This window comes from Cryptomeria japonica, chromosome 3 (assembly GCF_030272615.1).
Source record: "Cryptomeria japonica chromosome 3, Sugi_1.0, whole genome shotgun sequence".
NCBI lineage: Eukaryota > Viridiplantae > Streptophyta > Pinopsida > Cupressales > Cupressaceae > Cryptomeria > Cryptomeria japonica.
The window spans coordinates 986,192,952-986,213,419 of NC_081407.1; the positions used below are offsets into that span (position 1 = coordinate 986,192,952).

At 38.5% G+C, this 20,468-nt stretch overlaps 1 protein-coding gene across 4 annotated transcripts in view; it reads left to right on the plus strand.

The window, feature by feature from the left end:
• Window positions 1–20,468, plus strand: part of LOC131071698 (uncharacterized) — an 84,255-nt gene that overhangs the window by 46,238 nt on the left and 17,549 nt on the right. For 3 of the 4 annotated variants that reach the window (XM_058007646.2, XM_058007648.2, XM_058007647.2), the window contains exons 4-6: window positions 7,838–8,034; window positions 11,397–11,460; window positions 11,631–11,691. In XM_058007646.2, the coding sequence (XP_057863629.1) occupies window positions 7,838–8,034; window positions 11,397–11,460; window positions 11,631–11,690 (321 nt within the window). In that variant the 3' untranslated portion in view covers window position 11,691. Of the gene's footprint in view, window positions 1–7,837; window positions 8,035–11,396; window positions 11,461–11,630; window positions 11,692–20,468 lie in introns of those variants that run through there. The other variant, XR_009112580.2, reaches the window with a different exon arrangement.

The following is a 20,468-nucleotide window of genomic DNA, read 5'->3' on the forward strand; positions in this document are numbered from 1 at the left end:
GCTAATTAGAAGCAACACGCAACCATAAATTATGACATGCAACTGATTAGAAGCAACATGCAACTATCTGGGCAGTCGCCAAACTGACATGCAAGATTTGGGTAGTCGCCAAAACTAACATGCAAGTTTAGTAAACTGACTTGCAAGATCTGGGTAGTTTCCAAACTGGCATGTAAGTTCACCAAATTGACATGCACTAATCTGGGTATTCACCAAATTGACATGCAATGCTGAAACTCCAACGGGCTGGCAAGATCACCAGCTCTGATACCACTGAAATATCCCAGACTTGGATATTGCTTCAAATCTGATATGGGTTTTCGTTTTTGCTTGTATTTTGTTTCATCATAATGTAATATTGTGACATGCAAACATGCAAGATGAACATTATAGATTTTCAAGGAAATCAATCAATGAAATATAGATAATCTAAATAAGCCAATGAAATTCTTTTGATATAGAAATGTATTACTGTTTACAAACACATGTTGCTGTTACAAATTAAAAGATGCCTAATGCCATCAAGTAACACATACTCGGAATGCCTCCATACAAAAAATAACAAACCCTTTGAAAATCTGCAAGATAGATCATCAAATCTCCATTAAAACTGATCAATGATGTGCAACTGTGAATCCTGAGATGAGTTCACCAAGTGGGCTGATCTAGGTTTCCGTCCAAATAGCCAAAACCTCTAGGGTGTCCGTCCGTCCTAGAGTTTTCTGAACCTGCAAGCTAAAGCTCTCAAGCTCTCAAGGAAAAGTTTCTTTGAAAATAACAACTCAAGAATGAATCCTCATTGCACTTTTTCCTCTTTTTATAATACTTTTCCTTTTCGAAAGTAATACTTCATTTTATTTCTCTTTTAATTTACTTTTCTCCTCAAAAGTGACTTTACTTTATAATTTGTAATTGACATCATTATAAAGTCACTTTATAAAATAAAGTATGTCCAGCTGCTAATTAATTAAATTTAAATAATCCCAAAGGACATAGGACTATTTAACATTTAATTAATTAATTATCACTTGAAGAAAAGGGGACATTACACGTTATCTGCAAATGAATGGGAGTTGTTTTCATATTAAATTAAAAACTATACGTCAAATAAACCTCTTTACTCTGTTGCATCTACCATTGCTATTGGCTGAAAGAAAATCCACACATTGAAGATGCTTTGCACTCATTGCTTTTGACTTCACCCATCTCTGCCTTGGTTACAGATTTCTTCTGTGCCAGCTTGCTGCATGTTAGCACCAAGCTGAACTTGCCAACTTATTTATTTGTTCCATTCTTGACTTCTTTTTGTTTTTCTGAAGATGCATCTTCCAACACTTGTCCTAGAAATTGATGTGCCAGGTAAATATCCTTTTTTGAAGTGGACATATTAGGACTTCTGCTGATTCCAGCCAGGGATTTTCCCACTCTACCATCACACACTTTGACAAAGGTTGTCTTCAATTGTCATTTAATAAACACAATTATTCTTTCCTTTAATTGATAAATATTCTTTGTCAATCTCCCTTTTAACCAAAGTATCATATTATCCTTTATTTCCAATCTCTCTTTAATACAAAAGGGTTATTTCATAACTTTCTTTTCACTGTGGAGAAAATGTCCCATAATTACCACCCACATCCTTCATTAGGTGAGATATGTGATCAAATAGGTTACTCCATGCATCATGTAAATTGTTCAACAATCCTGTTTGGGTTCTATCACAAGCTGGTTCAGCTTCAATGCTGATGTACTGTCTCCTCTTTGCTGTCTCTGCACTTTGGTACACAGAAATTTGATCAACCACCCTGTTGGAAATGAAGATTTGGCGTAGGATTGTGTTATGGCAGAGAAGAGACCAGAAGGAAGGAATATGAAGGGATGCTGATGATACTTTTTTAAACACTACTGCTCCATTAGAAAGCCCTTCATTGATGGCAATGAAAACCTCTTCACAGACCTGCATACATAAGAACATAAACCTTTTTTCTGCTGTGAATGGTGGAGATGAAGTGTCTTAAGTTTGAAGTGTGACTAGCATGCACATATGGGCTTTGGAGCTTTCCTTTGCATACTTCTTCACTGTTCCTTTATGTTTTAAAGCTGTGATTGGAATCATTAAGGCTTTGAAAGTCTTAGACACGCACCACTAACGGCTTTGCCCCTGAAAAAATGCATCAGTGTCTGATTTTAGTCCTTTATATCCTTGCAGAGATTGCTTAAACATTTGCCACTTTTTACATAACTTGGGCAGAGAAAATTAGTGGCAATGCCACCCAAAATACTTTAGTGTAAAAAAACTGTCCTTTTGCGTTTTGGTGTCAATTACTAACAGATTGATTTGATGGGGTTTTACCTTGGCTTAACCCACGAGAAAGTGTGCCTTTTCGGATTTCACTTGCTCTTAGGTGCTGATGGAATTCCATAAGTGTTTTGCCTACTTTTCCATGACAGGCAGAGTTCACTTAGACTTTGGCCATGCTTCTAATGTTTGGGAGAATAAAGTTTTGGTTGAGCCATTCAATATGTTTGCCTTCCATAAGTGTTTTGCCTACTTTTCCATGATAAGACAGAGTTACTTAGACTTTAGCCATGCTTCTAATGTTTGGGAGAGTAAACTTTTGGCTGGGCCATTGAATGCGTGTCTAGAAGGAGATTGACAAGACTTATCCGAAAGTGTTGATTTGGGCAGACAATGTCAACAACTTAACCTTGAAAACAAAATTTTATGATGGTTTGGCCAAAGAAAAAGTGCACCACCTTTGTATTTGTGTGCTAGGTAGAGAATGCCATTGGTTTAACAATTCAAAATATTTGCTGGTGAAAATAGCCTATGGTCTTGCCACCAAAAGTGTGTGCTAACTCTGCTTGGGCCATATTGCATGATTTGGAGGAATTGCTAAGTAAGCTATTGGAAAAGTGTGCCAATTTATCCTTCACACTTAGGGAAAATTCCAACTCATTTTGCCATGTTTACCCAGCTGATCTGCTGCATCATCCCTCGCTCTTCTGCTTGTAATGTCCCTTACTTAGACATTCCACTTTTCAGCATGAGTTAGCCTATAATTAGGGTTCTCGTGGGCTAACGTGGTAGATAGGGAGCCCATTTGGGGGTTTGGTGATCTTCTGAGGAGTATTGGAGACGTTTTGGGTGTTCTGAGGTAGTTTTCTATTTTTAGGAGGGTTCCTATTTATTAGGAGGAGACTGCCAGTTGACTGTTTGACGAGCAGAGGACCGAGGAGCATAGTAGAGTGTCTTAGGAGTGTTTATCATCGATTTGCACTGCCACATCCAGTCATCTTCCTTGGATAGGTGAAAGTGTTCAGTTTTTAGTTGGAGTCCACGTGATAGATTTATGAATAAATCTAGATTAAATAAACTATTGTCTAAAGTTTGATTTAAATAAAATTAAAGTGATTTAATTCACATTATATTATAGTAAAGCGGCCCCCCCCCCCTTGTGCTATGATGCCTAGGAGTCATGAGTTAAGTTTTTTTTTTGTTTTTTTGCTCGGTAATAATTTATATTTTATTGAAATTCAAAATAAAGTCCACATAGTAAAGTTTAAACAAACGCGGAATCCAAAAAATCTAGTACCGTAATAAAAAAACCAACCCACCAAAACGATTTTAAACAGTCAGCTACCCATCCATCTAGAAACACCCAAAGATACTAAAACCAGACTAAAAACCACCATACAAAACAAGGTACATTGCCCGTAAAAGCAAAAAATGACAACTCACCGGACTTTCCTCCGGCGGTTGCCTCTTGCCACCTTGGCTCCATTGCTCTCCAGCAACCTTACCGGCCTTGGCCGTAGTATCAGTCTCGGCTGCTGCTCCACTTCTGCCTTCACCTGCGTAATGACATCTTCCAGGTTTTTGATTTCCACTTACAATTTGATGGCGTCCCAACCCCTTCTGGCCTCTTGAGAGCGGTGATATCTGCACATACCTTTCGCCCACCTGAGGAATGAGAATAAACCTGCATTGCCACCTTGCACTCTGTCCTCTACACCTTCGTGGGCATCAAAACCCACTCCCGGTTCCGCCCATTCCAAGAAGGAATCCAGACCTATCAGATAATCCTCGTGAATGATTGTCTGCATAACTTTCTTCACCATTGTTGTATCCTCGCCCAATTCCAGCCCCCAAGCCATAATAAGGGCATAAATATCCATTTTGGTTTTAAAACGGAATTTAAGCTAGCCAAAAGCCCCCCCAACCACATAAGCTACGCTTTGCACAAGCAATTCATCATGAAATTTGAAAAACTTCTGAAACTGGCCATTGTTAATGTCTCCAAAAAAAGCAAAAATCCGTCGCCTACTTCTTAGGGAGAAATTGGCCTCCATGACAGCTTCAGGACCACAACCCTACTGAGCAAATTGGAGTACGAGATCTTCACAAAAATCTGTTTCTGGAGTAAAAGCCTTCATACCAATACTAAAAAGAAAATGAAATTGAAATAAATGACTAATGCAATAATAAAGGCATCAATAACAAGACTCCTCGCTACAACTTAATTCTTTAATAAATGGAATCTAAGGGGGTCGTACATCTTGAGGGAGACATAAGGGAATACAATAAAGTTAATAAGTAGATGAAATAAAGTTTAATAAACTTTATTTAAATAAAGTCTTGCAACCCTAAAATCGAATTAGGGTTTGGAGCTGTTTAAAGACATGAGGAGATATCATTCATTCATTTTTCAATCGTTTTTACAATTAGCTTTTTGGGTATTGTGCTCTGCAACACATTTCAGCACCATAGCAACTTTGAGGAATGAAAACTCCTTGAAGATAGGTGGATTTGGACGATACCCCAATTCACAGTATGGAGGTTTTCATTCAGGATTCTTAATTGTGCTCCAATTTAGACTTGTTACAGCAGTTTCAGAGGATTAATTGCAGATTGGAGAGGGTTTGGAGACTTTAGAAGGCAGCCATACCTTCATTTGCAGCAGTCCTACCCTCCCATAGCAGGCCGTACCATCCTACAGACCCCATATTGTCTAGAACAGCCGTACACCATAGAAAAGGGTTTGAATTTGGTCCTTTCTCCATCGTCCACACCTATCAGCATGAATCTGATAATTCCTTCAGGCTACATGAGGCATATGTGGACCAGATCAGTGTCTCATTGAGGAAAACTTGGCTATTTCAATAATACTGCCTGCAGGCCAGGCACAATTCTTAGCAGTTTCAGTATATTTGTTTTATTTAATTATGGTTGATGCCAAAAAACTTATTTGGAGTCACTGAACTTCCCTGGAAGCTTATGTACTGCGATCTATTTGAGAATTTCAATAATACTAGCCTGGTTGAGCGCTGGACTCCTGGTATGCGATCATGTCTTGTTTCAAATTAATTCTAGAAAGTTGCTACCTTGCTGTTTTAGAAATCAGAATTCAGAAAATAAAAATCAGAACTTTATATTTCTGCAGATTGAATTCCAAAGTATTATATCTCTGGTGTATAAATCCATTCCAAGAGTTGTTCTATCATTGGCATCCTAAAACGCATCAAAACCACTTGAAAACTATCCTAAAACCTCAAACCAGCAGCATTAAAATTCAGAAAATTTGTATCAAAATTGGCTGGGGACCTTTCACTGCTGCCCTTGATATTTCATTATTTCTTAATCCTTATTGGGCTTGTGATGATCACTTCACCTTGCAAAGTTGTTAGAAGAAAAGACCATAATAGGATGACATTGTATATTGATAGGGAAGATTACAGTTGACTAAGGTTATCCCACAAAGGACGATCAACTAATGGCAGACCTGACAAAAGATGTATGGAAATTGAGTTTCGAATGAGTACAACATACCTGAATAAAATAGTTAATGTGTATCTGCTTTCAGTTTACCTCTTTTTAGCTATTTGTTAATTTTTCAGCTTCTAGGGACCTTTCTTCCCATTTACTTTTTATTGTAGTCAAATGTTTTGAATCCCATTGACCTACTTTAGTAATTTGGGGACATTAAAGTAATTCATCATAGTTTCTTCAACATAGCATGATAGATATTGAATTTGATAGGCCATATAAAAAGGTGTAATCATGCTGTCAGATCTGCTCACTTCATTTTATTCTCATGTCATATTTTCATTTTCATTTATCTTTGATTGGATGTGTTCTTCACTGAACACAAAAAATGCTTAGGAGTAATTTTTAATACATAACACGACTTTCATAGAGTTTAGAGATTCATCATTGTTTTTCTTGGAGTCTTACTTTAAATGCTACAAGCCTAGAAGCATGTTATCAACAAGTATTTTTCTCTCTCTTGAAATTGGAACGATATTAAGGTTGTTATGTAGTGCACACATTCTTTACATACATGCTATGTACTTTGAAATCTATCTTTGATGGGTTAAGTGTATAGCGTCTGATAATGTTGTTTTCAACTCAATCTATGCCTTTTCTTTGATGATTTTTTTTTGGCAAGACATTTAACTATAGGTTTTGGTTTTTCCATGGGCGAAGGTTCACCATATAACCTGCCCACATGTCCTCTTTTCCTGATCTTGGAACCATATTAAGGTTGTTATGTAGTGTACACATTCTTTTCATATATACTATGTACTTTGAAATCTATCTTTGATGGGTTAAGTGTATAGTGTCTGATAATGTTGTTTCTAACTCAATCTATGGCTTTTCTTTGTTGATTTTTTTTGACAAGACATTTAACTGTAGGTTTTGGTTTTTCCATGGTTGAAGGTTCACTATGCAACCTGTCCACATGTCCCCTTTTCCTGATCTTGGAACCATATTAAGGTTGTTATGTAGTGCACACATTCTTTACATATATACTATGTACTTTGAAATCTATCTTTGATGGGTTAAGTGTATAGCGTCTGATAATGTTGTTTTTAACTCAATCTATGGCTTTTCTTTGTTAATTTTTTTTGACAAGACATTTAACTGTAGGTTTTGGTTTTTCCATGGTTGAAGGTTCACCATGCATCCTGTCCACATGTCCCCTTTTCCTGATCTTGGAACCATATTAAGGTTGTTATGTAGTGCACACATTCTTTACATATATACTATGTACTTTGAAATCTATCTTTGATGGGTTAAGTGTATAGCGTCTGATAATGTTGTTTTTAACTCAATCTATGGCTTTTCTTTGTTAATTTTTTTTGACAAGACATTTAACTGTAGGTTTTGGTTTTTCCATGGTTGAAGGTTCACCATGCATCCTGTCCACATGTCCCCTTTTCCTGATCTTGGAACCATATTAAGGTTGTTATGTAGTGCACACATTCTTTACATATATACTATGTACTTTGAAATCTATCTTTGATGGGTTAAGTGTATAGCGTCTGATAATGTTGTTTTCAACTCAATCTATGGCTTTTCTTTGTTGATTTTTTTTGACAAGACATTTAACTGTAGGTTTGGTTTTTCCATGGTTGAAGGTTCACCATGCAACCTGTCCACATGTCCCCTTTTCCTGATCTTGGAACCATATTAAGGTTGTTATGTAGTGCACACATTCTTTACATATATACTATGTACTTTGAAATCTATCTTTGATGGGTTAAGTGTATAGCGTCTGATAATGTTGTTTTCAACTCAATCTATGGCTTTTCTTTGTTGATTTTTTTTGACAAGACATTTAACTGTAGGTTTTGGTTTTTCCATGGGTGAAGGTTCATTATGCAACCTGTCCACATGTCCCCTTAACCTGATCTTCTGAAACTTAGAAAAACAGTGCCTAAAACATTTATTCATTTATTTAGATTCTTGTATCAGTTCATATACTTAGATAATGATGTTTGGCTGAATTTGTTATGCTATTTTGATTGCCTTACATTTTATGTTGGATCACAGTGGGACGAGCAAGACACAATTGATAGTGAACAGGATAAATCTCCGTCTGCTTCAAGGAAACTTCGTTTGCCTACTCCTGTTAGAAAACATGTTTCTCCATTGAAGCGCTCTCACACATCAGCTTATATTTCTTTTAGGAGAAAACCCACCAAATGGAGTTTGGTTGAAGAAGAAACTTTGAAAAAGGAAGTAGCAAAGTAAGTATTTATATTTTTGCATCCTTATTGATTGGGTCATTAGAAGTTGTATGGTTGAATTTTGGATATAAAGCTTCTGCTCAGGCTGTAAAGCCTATGTTTCTATCTAAATCACAATATTTGGATTCTAGTTCGAGTTGGACAAATAGCTTCTTCATTATTTATGAAATATGAAGGAAATGTTAAACATGTTCATATTATGATGTCATATTTGTGTCAAGAAAATAAGTTAACTAAAATGAAGAAGCATTTGAATTTGTCAATGTGTTTGAAGTTTTGTAAAGGCGACTTTCAAAACTTTGAGGTGGACCTAGGGAAGCATTATTTATAATTATAGATTTATTTTTGGTGGGCATTCATATGTAGATGACAGAGAACATATTCTAAATAGTTTAAGGGTATGATGGTTGCTAAATTTTTTAGATAATATATGGAGATCTATCAATGTGGCCCCTCCCAATAATGACTAACGGGAAGCCATACATCAATAGCATGACAACAATAACAACTTGTCTGCACAATATTGCGAAGAATGTATGTATGTATAAGGCTACAAAACAAACCATGAACCTATTGTTACCAGCAAAAAAAAAACTGAAACTTCGAAAACAACAGAAACTAGTCATTTTGGCGATTCACATTTAATCACAATTAATTGTTATTTTTTGCCGGTTTCTGCTTCCACGGATCTTGAAGCTTTTCACAAAAACATAAAACTGCACAAATAAAAAATAAATCATATCTGTTTGGTCTAGATACCAAGGTTTGCACAACTGAATTAAATCTAAATCCCAAATGAAAAACTAAGAATGCTTTAGATTTAAATAGGCTAGGGATTGCATTTTTGTCAAACATAATTTCTTTGGAAAGTTTAGAAGGGCTTGGGTGCAATTGTACATTTTTTTCAAACCAAAAACCCCAATCTAAAGTCTACACAACAATATGAAATCTATTTCCATTTTAAAATCTTAACAAACCCATTTGCACAATGAGATCAAGAAAGCATTTAACAACATCATTTCTATTTTTCCTTAAAACTTAAATCACTTGAAAACAAAAACAAAGTAAACGCAAGTCAAATGACCTACAGGAAAGAAGTCATTTAATATGGATGATGATGCTGATATTTTTTATGACCCATGTGATGTTTGCTCAATGATCAATGATGGCTGATTTTTGACACTTGACATTATTATTTTTAACTTTAAAGTTTAATATATATCATGACATTCAAGTTTGACTAATATTTGGTTATCAATATGGTGGCGTATTTTGAGCTTAATTACTGCTGCAAATATGTATATATTTCTGATTTTTATATGTTTTTGTATGGACGTATCCAAAACAAACCCAACCCCAAAATGTTTTTTTGCCTGAACCCGCAAACCAAACCCTCAAACCCAAAGCCAAGCCCGAACTGGAACTGGCAACTTATTTTTTCATGTAAAATTCTAATACAATTTTTAACCAATTATTAACTCAGACATTAAGGAGTTTCAATATGATGCAATGTTGGAAAAGCCCTGATCTAGATAAGTTTCACCTAAACTTATGGTTAATAACTTAATTCTAATCAAATTGCAAGTCAATGTTGAAAGTTGAAACAATGCCTTCTCACATCAAATCTACACCACTCCTTCCATCCTGGTCATGTCATTTGTCCTTTTCTGACAGCAGCAATAAGGTTCCATCCGGTGAGTTTGATGTAATTCTAGCTGCTTAATCTTAAACTCTATCCTATGTTAGGAAGCTGGTCATAAATGCTTATTTAAACACCCTGCCCATGACGAACTCGACCATTTGAAGGGAAAAATGCTAGATGGAACTGTTGTCCTTGTCCTTGTCTAATTCTCAAACTATTGTCCAAAGAAAACAAAAATGCTGCCTAAGGATATCAATACTCTTAAGTAGGCAATAGATAGAACAGTTGCAAGCTGGAAAGCAGCTTAGCTGGCTTGAAAATTTGTAAAAGAGAAAGTTAAAAACCATCACCATCCTCATTGGGAATAATGGGTTGGCTCCCAAAGCAACTCACCCATATCAGCAACCTTCTCACTTTGTAGACCTGGCTTCACCATTTTCCAAGTAAGCTGCCCTTGTATCCCAAGCAGTCCAGGCCCAAACCTCTGTGACCATCTCAGTCACTTTATAGAAAATTCCCTCTATGCGCACATAGCAACTACTCAGTCCACCCAAGGCATCAATGTCACTCCCAATCAGCTATCTCATCTTCATTGGACTCTGGGGTTGCCTCAGCAAAACAAAATCTCATATCACCATCATTTTATGACAGGAGAGTCCCTGAGGTCTCTCTCCCCATAAAGAACAAGAGGGATAATGTAAATGCCATTATGGAACTTTGAGTACCATTGTTAGCACCATAAGGTTCCTTAACAACTTGGTAGTGTGTGTTAACATCAACCGCAACCTTGAAAAGCTGATGATGTCTATGGAGAAGTGCATTTCTTTTCTGAGTGTTGTTTTCCAGTAGCAGAACCACTGGATTGAACTGCTGGAAAATGTGGTCTTTGAGGAAATGGGTAGCCAGTATTAGTACCATCCACTGGCAAAATGCCAAGCTGTTTTGGGAAGAGTTCTCTGGAGGATCAGGGGGTCAGTGTCACAAACTGGAAGATGGCTGAAAAGACCTCCTGAGAAAAAAAAAAGGGCTTTCTCAGCCCAAGGAGAGAGGGTCACCATCCAGGGCAGACCTTGTCAATGCTCGGCTCGTAAAATAATTCTACTGTGTTCTAGATTAATGCTCCTTAATCTATATGCTTATATTTTTGTTTATATCTGTTGCAGCATTTAGGTCAATTGGCTGTGTCTGTTATCTAATGATAGGGATATTAGTTACTCTTATCTGTTCTCTCTTTGAAGTCCTACTTCTATATTTGATCTTCTAAATCTTAAGCTAGACCTGGGTTTGTTTTTTCAAACGCTTTATGGTAATTATTCTAATATGATTACTCTTTTACAAGAAAAGCTCTGTTTCTGAACATTTGAAATATTTGAAATATTTACATGATTTTTCTGGGTCTACATGGGATATATACACATCTGGTTTTTTTAGATGGACTGTTATATTTTTATCCTCTAGCTATATTTATGGTACTCTGTAAAGTTCAAAGCTAAATCTGTTATCATTTATGGACTCTAATGATGTTTCTAATTACTTATGGGCCAATAATGAGACTAATTATTTAGGGGCTCTGTTATGGTTTTCTCATTACCTTAGTAATATATCAATTTAGGTAGATGAGAAATGTCTCTTGTTTGCTTTTATGGAAGGTTTCAATACACTTGCCACTAAGAATGATTTAAAGTGTTTGTGCTTATCAGAACCATGTTTATTCCTGCAGGTATGGTAAGCGTTGGAAATATATTCTTGAAAACAATCGGGATATTTTTGAAGAGAGGACTGAGGTAAATGGGAAAAATCATTTGCCATGGTAAAAAAATTGAATGTTTGATTGTTGGTGATTGTATCTGCAGTGTCGCCATTGGGCTATCTGTGCTTTGATACGAATTATTCTGGTTACTCTTATTTAAAAGATAATTCAATGAATTAATATGCCTATGAAATGCCTTTCTAGGTTGATCTTAAAGACAAGTGGCGAAATATTGAAAGACGAGATGGACTTCATGCTTCTTAAGGTTATTTCTATTTATGCTCTTATATAATTCGAACTCTGAATTCATAGTCAATAGGAATGATGAAATTACTGATCAACTTCCATTTTCAATCTTTTTGATATGATCAAAGACTTGATTTGCATTTCTAGATGATTTGTCTTGAATAGTCATTTTTAGTCACTGAGTCATTGTATTTTCAAGTGAGGATCAATGCTTATATCTTTTACTCCTTTTTTGGATGATTTTGTTAGATCTGTATATGCATCGTTAGCTTTTTGGTGTTTATTTCTATTAATAAATTACTGATCAACTTCCATTTTGAATCTTTTTGACATAATCATAGACTTGGTTTCCATTTCTAGATGATCTGTGTTGAATAGTCTTTTTTAGTCTCTGATTCATTGTATTTTCAAGTTAAGATCAATACTTATATCTTTTACTCCTTTTTTAGATGTTTTGGTTAGGTCTGTACATGCATCATTAGCTTCTTTGTGTTTATTTTCCTTGATAAATTGTGAGCCAAAATAAACAAAAACTGTATAACCAAATAATATCATGGTAGATCAAAAACCATTTTATCAGTGTTCCACGGGCGTTTCCGGGACGGGGGGACGGGGGGACGAGGGGGACGCGTTTCCGGGACGGGGGGACCAAGGGCCTAAATTTGGGGACGGCGGTGGGGGGGGTGGCGGGGTGGTGGTGCTCATATATATACATATAGTACTTGAAAAACTAGTTTTGAAAAGATGTATAACAGTGTAACAGTATAAGAATTAGATTTCAAATAAAACTATAGGAAATACCAAGATTACTTAGATTAGTGATACGTAACTAATTGCTAAAAGTAAATAAAATTTGACAAATGAAATTGTCAAATTGGAGATTTCTCATTTCTATCATATGAATATCGAAAAAGGAAAACGAAAAATATGAATATCTGATGCCATTGCAAAGTCTATAATAATAAAGATGATTACATGATTCATCATTACAATGAGTAGCCAAATACAAATACATGTAGCAATAGCATTACAAAAGAGACGAGTCAAATACAAAATGACAAAACTGAAAAGTGAAAACTCAAACTGTAGCTAATGGAGGCCTCTAATCATCTGCGAACTCCTCCTCACTGGAACTGCTGGACTCCTCAGGATCAAGGTCCCTCAAGCTCACACCAACTAGCCCTGCATCTGAAGTGGTAGGATCATCCTCATCAATCTGTATCCCATCGTGCCGCTGGACTCTCCTTGTACATAAGTGTCTTGCGGTCAATGAGACGCAAAGCACTGTGTACAACCACAAGCTTCTCTGCTCTCTTAGAGGTAAGTCTGTTCCTCTTAAGAGAGTGGATGAAGCTATATGTAGACCAGTTCCTCTTAGCAGCTGAAGAACTGGAAACCTGGGATAGCAGACGGATGGCTAGAGTGGTGGTCAAAGATTTCGGGCCATGACAAGTCCACCACAAAAGTGGGTCCTCCTGTGCCATAGTGTCTATATCCATCTTTGCCGCATCTGAATAACCTCTAAGAGTGGCAAATCTTCCCCACTCAGTGCGCATTGTGCCGGCATCTCTGGAATCAAACATCTTCTCTATGCACCTAAAGAAACCCGCCTTCACCTCATCATCCTCAATCGGTGTCATTCTACCCGGTCTAGCCTTGTACCACTTAGGATTCAAGGCAAAGGCAGCCATATGCAAAGGAGTGTTCAACTTGTCCCATCTACTCTGAATGATAGGCCGGATTTGCTCATTGTAGAATGCTAGAGAGGGGTCCTTCACTCACACAGCAGCCCTCATCTGGTCAAGCATAGAGTCAATGCACTCATACACCTCTCCAAGGTTAGGTGCATCCCCATCCCCATATCTGATCACCTGGAATACTGGAGAATTGATGGAGACAATGTATTTCGCATTAGTCCAAAACACATCACTCTTCACTATCTCCTTCACCCTTCTCCCCTGCTCTGTCCTGGCCTCAGCCCACCTATTCCACTCATTAGTCATAACCATGAGTTGCAATGCCTCTTGCAACTCAATCATTCTCTCCAAGAGAATGAAATAGGATGCATATCTAGTCTCAACTGGTTTCAAGAACTCCTTCTTCGCGAAGGTCCTGAAGAGTGCATGTGAAGTGTGGTGGTTGCAGATAAACATCTGCACATCTCTCGCATCGGTGACCACTCCTCTAATCCAGTCAATCTTCCCCATGTCCTTGAGTGCATTGTTCATGGCATGCACACAACATGGGGTCCACCAAATGTGTCTATAGGCTGCCTCAACGAGTCTCCCTGTTGCTCTACACACATAGGCTGCATCCGTCACTACTTGGACCACATTTTGTGGCCCAACCTCCTCAATAGCCTCCTTGAGGACCTGAAACTGGAAATCAGCATCTTTACGATGCCCTGTACAATCAACTGCTCTAAGGAAGTATGGGCCCTCTGCACATGTGACCATGATGTTGATGAGTGGACGATGGCTAATGTTCGTCCACCCATCCATAACTATGCTGCACCCCGATGCCGCCCAACATGCCTTCATCTTCTCCATCAAAATATTGATCTTGGAATAGCTTTTATCCAAGATCGAGGTCCTCATTTTCGTCTCCCCTGGTGGCACATAAGATGGTCCTCCCTTGGCCACCATATCCATCATCTTCCTATAATAAGGAGACCGTGTAACATGAAATGGAATGCCATTGGCAAAGAAGAAATTGCCAATGGATTCATCTATCTCATCTCTCAGCTGCACATTAAACATATCAGCAATGGGGTTGCTCTGTGGTGTATGCAACCTACGTTTCCCAGCCCTGGCAGCAGTAGAAGTGGAAGTAGATGGAGATCCAAACACCATTCCTCCCGCCTGCGAAGCATGAGAAGTATGTGGCACTGGCACATTCTGGTTGTCGTGAAGTGATGCCCTAGCAGACAAAGTAGTAGGCATTGAAATATTTGTGTCATCTGGAACCCCCCAAAGCCTGTTAAACTCAATTCTGTACTGTATATTTTTGGGTTCCTCCAAAAACTTACAATGTTTCACACCTTTTCCTCTCCAAAACAGAAAGTGTGCATTCACCCTGCTAATGCTACCGAACCATTCTCTGTCACAAATATTGCACTTCCACTTCCTTGTTCCCCCACTTGAATGTGATGCAGTGCCTTGTACTGATATTTGTGAAGCAAACTGTTTTAGAGGAGACTTAGGATCAAAATGACCCCTAGCATATGGTGCCAACAACTTTGAAGGGCAACCTGTACTAGCTGGTGCACTTGCCATAGAACTAGATTGGGCTCCAGGATCAGCCCCATGGTCACCCCCCTCATTTTCAGGTTCATATTCTGAATCATTCTCACTATGAGATTGGATTTCCATGTCATCTTCACTCGTGCCTTGGGAGCTCATTGTGAAATTGACACTGCATTTCACAAAATAAAAATAAAAATAAAATCAGCCTTGTTTAACAATATATTTTTAAATTTTTTTCCTATTCATCTCAAAATGAGATTTAATGTTGAATCTTGAGGGCAAAATGATTTGATGTTGAATCTTGAATCATTTTGCCCTCAAGATTCAACATCAAATCTCATTTTGAGTCTTGAGATGAATAGGGAAAAAAACCAAAAATGACATAGAACAATGAAAATCGGAAAGTAAAACAAAAAAAAACAAGAAGTTGAAAAACCCTACCTTGTGTTTGAAAAATCTCTCCAAAATGTAGAAGAATCTTCTTCTTCCTCTTCTTCTTGCTTCTTCTAGCTCCTATCACGCTTGCAGTCACTTTTCTCACCCCTTCAATCAATCTTCTTCAAGTATTTCCTCTTCTTCAAGTTGCTGGAAAAAAAATCCGTTTTCCAAAATGAGAGTGAAATCCAAAATAAACATGTTTTTGTGTTGTTTTGGGGGGTAGGGTGGGGCCCACGTCCAATTAGGGTTACCTCTTAACCCCCCCCAAAAGGCACATGTTATAAAAAAACTTAAAAAAATAAAAAACTGTCTTTTTTCACGTGGGAACGCGGGAGACGCCTGGGCGTCTCCCCGTCCCTTGAGAGATGCCTGGACGTCTCTTGAGGGACGGGGAGACGCCCAGACGTCTCCACGTCTCCCTGGGAGACGCGGAGATGCGGGGACGTCTCCACGTCCCGGTGGCGTTTGGGTGGCGGTGGCGGGGGACGTCGTGTCCCTGTCCCCCCGTCCCCGAGATGTCTCTGACGGGGGGACGCACCCAAAAAGGGGGGGGGACGCGTCCCTGTGGAACACTGCATTTTATGAGTTTTTGTATTTGATTATTGGTGGTTAGATGAAATCACTACAATTTTTTTTGATTTTCCTAAGCCTTTTGAATGGGCTAACACCATCTAGGGCCAGAGTTTCCTTTCCATTCTAATCTAATTTAGTGTCTCATGAACTTATGTTTTTGCTAGTTTTCTAATACCTAGTTAATGTTCTTATCAATGATTTCTGATCATCTAGATATTTAAAAGCAAGTTTCTCTAGATGTTCTTAGAGGTTTCTCTGAGGGCATAGTGAATTACCCTTGGTTCCCAATTCATTGTATGGCAGAGTTGTTTGATGTTAGAATAATAATTCTTTATAATATTAATGGTCAATTTTGTAATTAGGTGTCTACAGTAGTCAGTAGTTAGAGGTAGTTAGAGTCTTAGACATCATTAATATCTACAGTATTTTGTAACTTCTATATATTGTAATCTTTTCCTAGTTAATGTATGGAATATTTTTACCTGTGAATCTCTCTAATTCACATGGTATTAGAGTCACAAGTAAAGAAATTTTTCGAAAATATTATTCAGCCTATTTTTTTGAAAATTTTCCAAGTCTAAAAAAAAAAACCGAATAGGGTTTTTCATGGCTCGTGACTTCCATCCAAACTCATCTAGGGTTTTTTTGTTTTTCTGACCTTTGTTCACGGGTGCAAAAATATGATCGTTTCTTTTGCGTTTTTTGTTTTTCTCTTTTGCAAATCGTCGGGACTTATATCTCCTAGCCACGATTCTTCTTCTGTCTTTTTCGTGGATTATTTGTTGCATCTCACACCGCATTTCATTTTCGCACCCTCTATGCTTCATTTTTTTTAACGCGCGATTATATTTTCGCGTCAGTATTGTGATCGCGACGTTCATTTTCGCACCCGTATTTCGGCCTACGTGATTATTTTCCCGCCTGCATGCATGCACGACCTGTGTTTCGTGACGAAAAATTGTGATTTCTGCGGACTGTCCGAGCGGTGTTTTTTTAAAAAAAAAGCGATTTTCACGTTTTTTTGTGCAGTCATGACTTGCGCAATTTTATTGGCAGTCATTAGACACGATTTTTTTTTTGCGTTTTTAATTGAGCGGCGGTGTTTTGTGAGCAGCCTGTTTTTCAAGGGTTTCGTGATTTCTCTGCTCGCCTAGGCTTTTTCACGAACCCTCTATATTGTTTTTGCTACTAGGGTTTTCTGCAATTTTTTTGAGCTTTTTTTGCCGCCTAGGGTTTTCGCACATTCACCTAGGGTTTTGACGTCTGTTTCAAGGTGAAATTTTATTATGATTGCAGATTCTTGGTTGGTTTTTTGAGAGTTTTTCTGGGTCGTCGTTCGATTTTTTTGGGTCTTCTAGAATTTTTTGCCTCGAAAACCGTGCTAGGGTTTCAGTTTTTGCCTCAGAATCCGACTTGCAGAACTTGTTTTCATTTGCTGTTTTTGTGCCTTGGAATTCGTGCCTTCACTAGTTCGACCTCAGGGTACGTGATGGCATCTCTGACAAATATAATGCTCAAAAGCAGCCAAAAGTTCAACAGCCACAACTACAACACCTGGAGTAGCTCATGCTTACGATCTTTGAATATCGTTGCCTCGATCAAGTTGTTTTGGGAACTGTGTCTTGTCCTACTACAATTGGCAAGGATCAGGACAAATGGGATGAGCGCAACCGCGAAGCTGTCATGCTCATCAAACTCTCCGTCACCGATGAGCAGCTACCTTAGGTACCATTCGACAAAACTGCGAAGGAGATATGGGATCATTTGAAGAGTCTCCATGAAACCTCTGACAAGAGTAGAGCATTCTTTTTGAAGAATATGCTCTTTTCGATTATGATGGACGAGAGGACACCTCTGCAGGATCACTTGACCAAGATCAAGGACATCTGTGACCAACTTGAGGTGATTGGTTGCACAATGGAGGAAGAGGACATGGTCGTCATCACACTGAAGAGTTTGTCCAAATCTTATGAGCATTTCATTGAAACACTCGATATCACTTCCACTAACGTCAATTTGAAGTTTCCAGATCTTTGTAACAAGCTTTTACAACAAGATTGGTTGCGCCAACAGTTTGGAAGCAGTTTCAGTTCCACCTCCATCGAGCAAGCGTTCTCTGCCAAATCTTTTGCGAAGAATAAAGGGAAGGCCCCATCTTTTCAGTCGAAAGGCTCTGGTTCTTCTCAAGACAGTAAGAAGAAGAAGAACGTTCAGTGCAATTATTGTCATAAGTTTGGTCACATGAAGGTTGAGTGACGTATTCGATTGGCTTTTGAACAAAAGAAGCAGGGAGGGTCTCAACAAAAGGCAAATGTCATCGGACACTCTGAGCAGAAAGAATTTGCCTTTATTCTTTTATGGCCAAGAGATCAACAAATCCAATACACTCTTCTGCCTGGTATATTGATTTAGGGGCTTCGCGGGATTTTACTCATCGTCGGGATTGGTTCATGAAATTGGAACCATTCTTAGATTCAAAATCTTCGGAGGAGGAGAAGAGTACACAGTTGCTGGTAAGGGCACTGTCCAGATTCACTCAGGAGGTAGAGGGTTTAATTTTTCTTGATGTCTACTATGTTCCAGGCATGGAACATAATCTCCTCTTCGTCAGTCAAATCATGAGACATTCTCCTTAATTAGATGTTGTCTTCAGCTAGTCCATTTGCAACATTGTTGATAGGGAGACTTGCACTACAATTGCTATGGGACTTGAGGATCATGGTTTGTATAGACTTGCTGATTCCGACGATTCTCAAGAGCACGCTCTGGTTGCTAGGAGTACATCCATCAGAACACTTTGGCATCAACGTTATGGGCACTTAAATGTGCACTATCTCTCTCAGTTATCTTGGGAGGGTTTGGTTGCTTGTCTTCCTGAGATCCAACCTCAAAATCATGGAGTTTGTGCAACCTGTCAAGTTGGGAAGCAGCATCGGACACCATTCTCAGATGGTGATTCTTGGCGAACCTCCAGGGTCCTTCAATTAGTTCACGCTGATGTATGTGGGCCAATGAACACTCCGTCTGTTACTGGTTGCAGGTACTTGTTATTTGTTGACGATTTCAGTTGTAAAATGTGGGTGTATTTTTTGAAAAATAAATCAGATGTGTTCAGTACATTTCAGTAGTTTAAGGCCTTAGTTGAGAAAGAATCCACTTCTTAGATTGTCACTCTAAGGTCAGATAATGTGGGGGAGTTTTGTTCCAATGATTTCTCTACATTTTGTGCTACACATGGCATTAAGCGCCAACTCACCACACCATACACCCCTCAACAAAATGGTGTTGTTGAACATAGAAATCGCACCATTATTGAAATGGCTCGCTCTGTGATAGAGCATAGAAATATTCCTAAGAAATACTAGGCTGAAGTAGTTTACACTGCAATCTATCTCCTGAATTGGTCACCTACACATGCAGTTAAGAAGATGACTCCCGAAGAAGCTTGGTCAGGACACAAGCCTAAAGTGGGCCATTTGAAAGTCTTTGGTTCTACTGCTCATGTATGGATTCTAGACGGCAAGCGTTCTAAGTTGGATTGAAAGAGCCAAACACTTATGTTTATTGGTTACAACGACAACCACAAGACCTACAGGTTGATTGATGTGGAGACAGATCGTCTCATTTTCAGTCGTGATGTTGTGGTTGATGAGACTACTGGTCCATTGATGCCCTCTACTACACCTACTTCTGCGACTCAGTCTGTGAAGACTTCGGATGTTGGTGTTCGCCTTCCTCTTGGTTCCCATGATGGGAGGGCTTCAGAGCATTCTGACTCTGAAGATGAGGAATCTACTGATCCAACACCACCTGATTTTTCATAGGATTTGCATCCAGATGACTTGTTCCGGAAACTCCAGGGGATGTTGTTCCTCCAATGCCAAATGTTAGTACTTCTACCCTCTGACCTAAATGGTGGATCAAGACAATATATCTGTAGAACACAAGATACCACTGTGAGGGGGGTGAATCAGTGGCTATCAACAACCTTAAGCCTTTTAAACTTGACTATGTGTACTGGTTAGCAATTTCAAGACTAAGGAAGTATAACGGTGAGATAAAGGAAATGATCAATAAGCAAGCACACACAATGACACATCACATAACACTGAATATACGAGGAAAACCCAATGTGGGAAAAACCTCGGTGAGAAATTCTGCTGGAGTCTACTGCTCCAATCCAGCCTCACAATAAACAACTGTATTACACCGTTTAGGGCACCAACCCCTGCCGATTTAGGGCACCAACCCAAGGAGCACCAACCCTTGCTGATTTTGGGCACTAATCCAAGGAGCACCAACCCCTACTGATTTAGGGCACCAACCCAAGGAGCACCAACCCAATGATTACAATGAATTATAAATTCAATACAAAGTAAGCACTTTGTTACAAATGAGTTTTGTAACCCCTGCAAATAATCTCTCTGTTATCATTTTATAATGTGTGCACCTCACTTTGTGTTTCTTGAGCCATGAGGAGATGCGTTTCCTCTTCATCATTGCTGCAGCAGCTGACTGATCTATCTTTATTATCTGTATA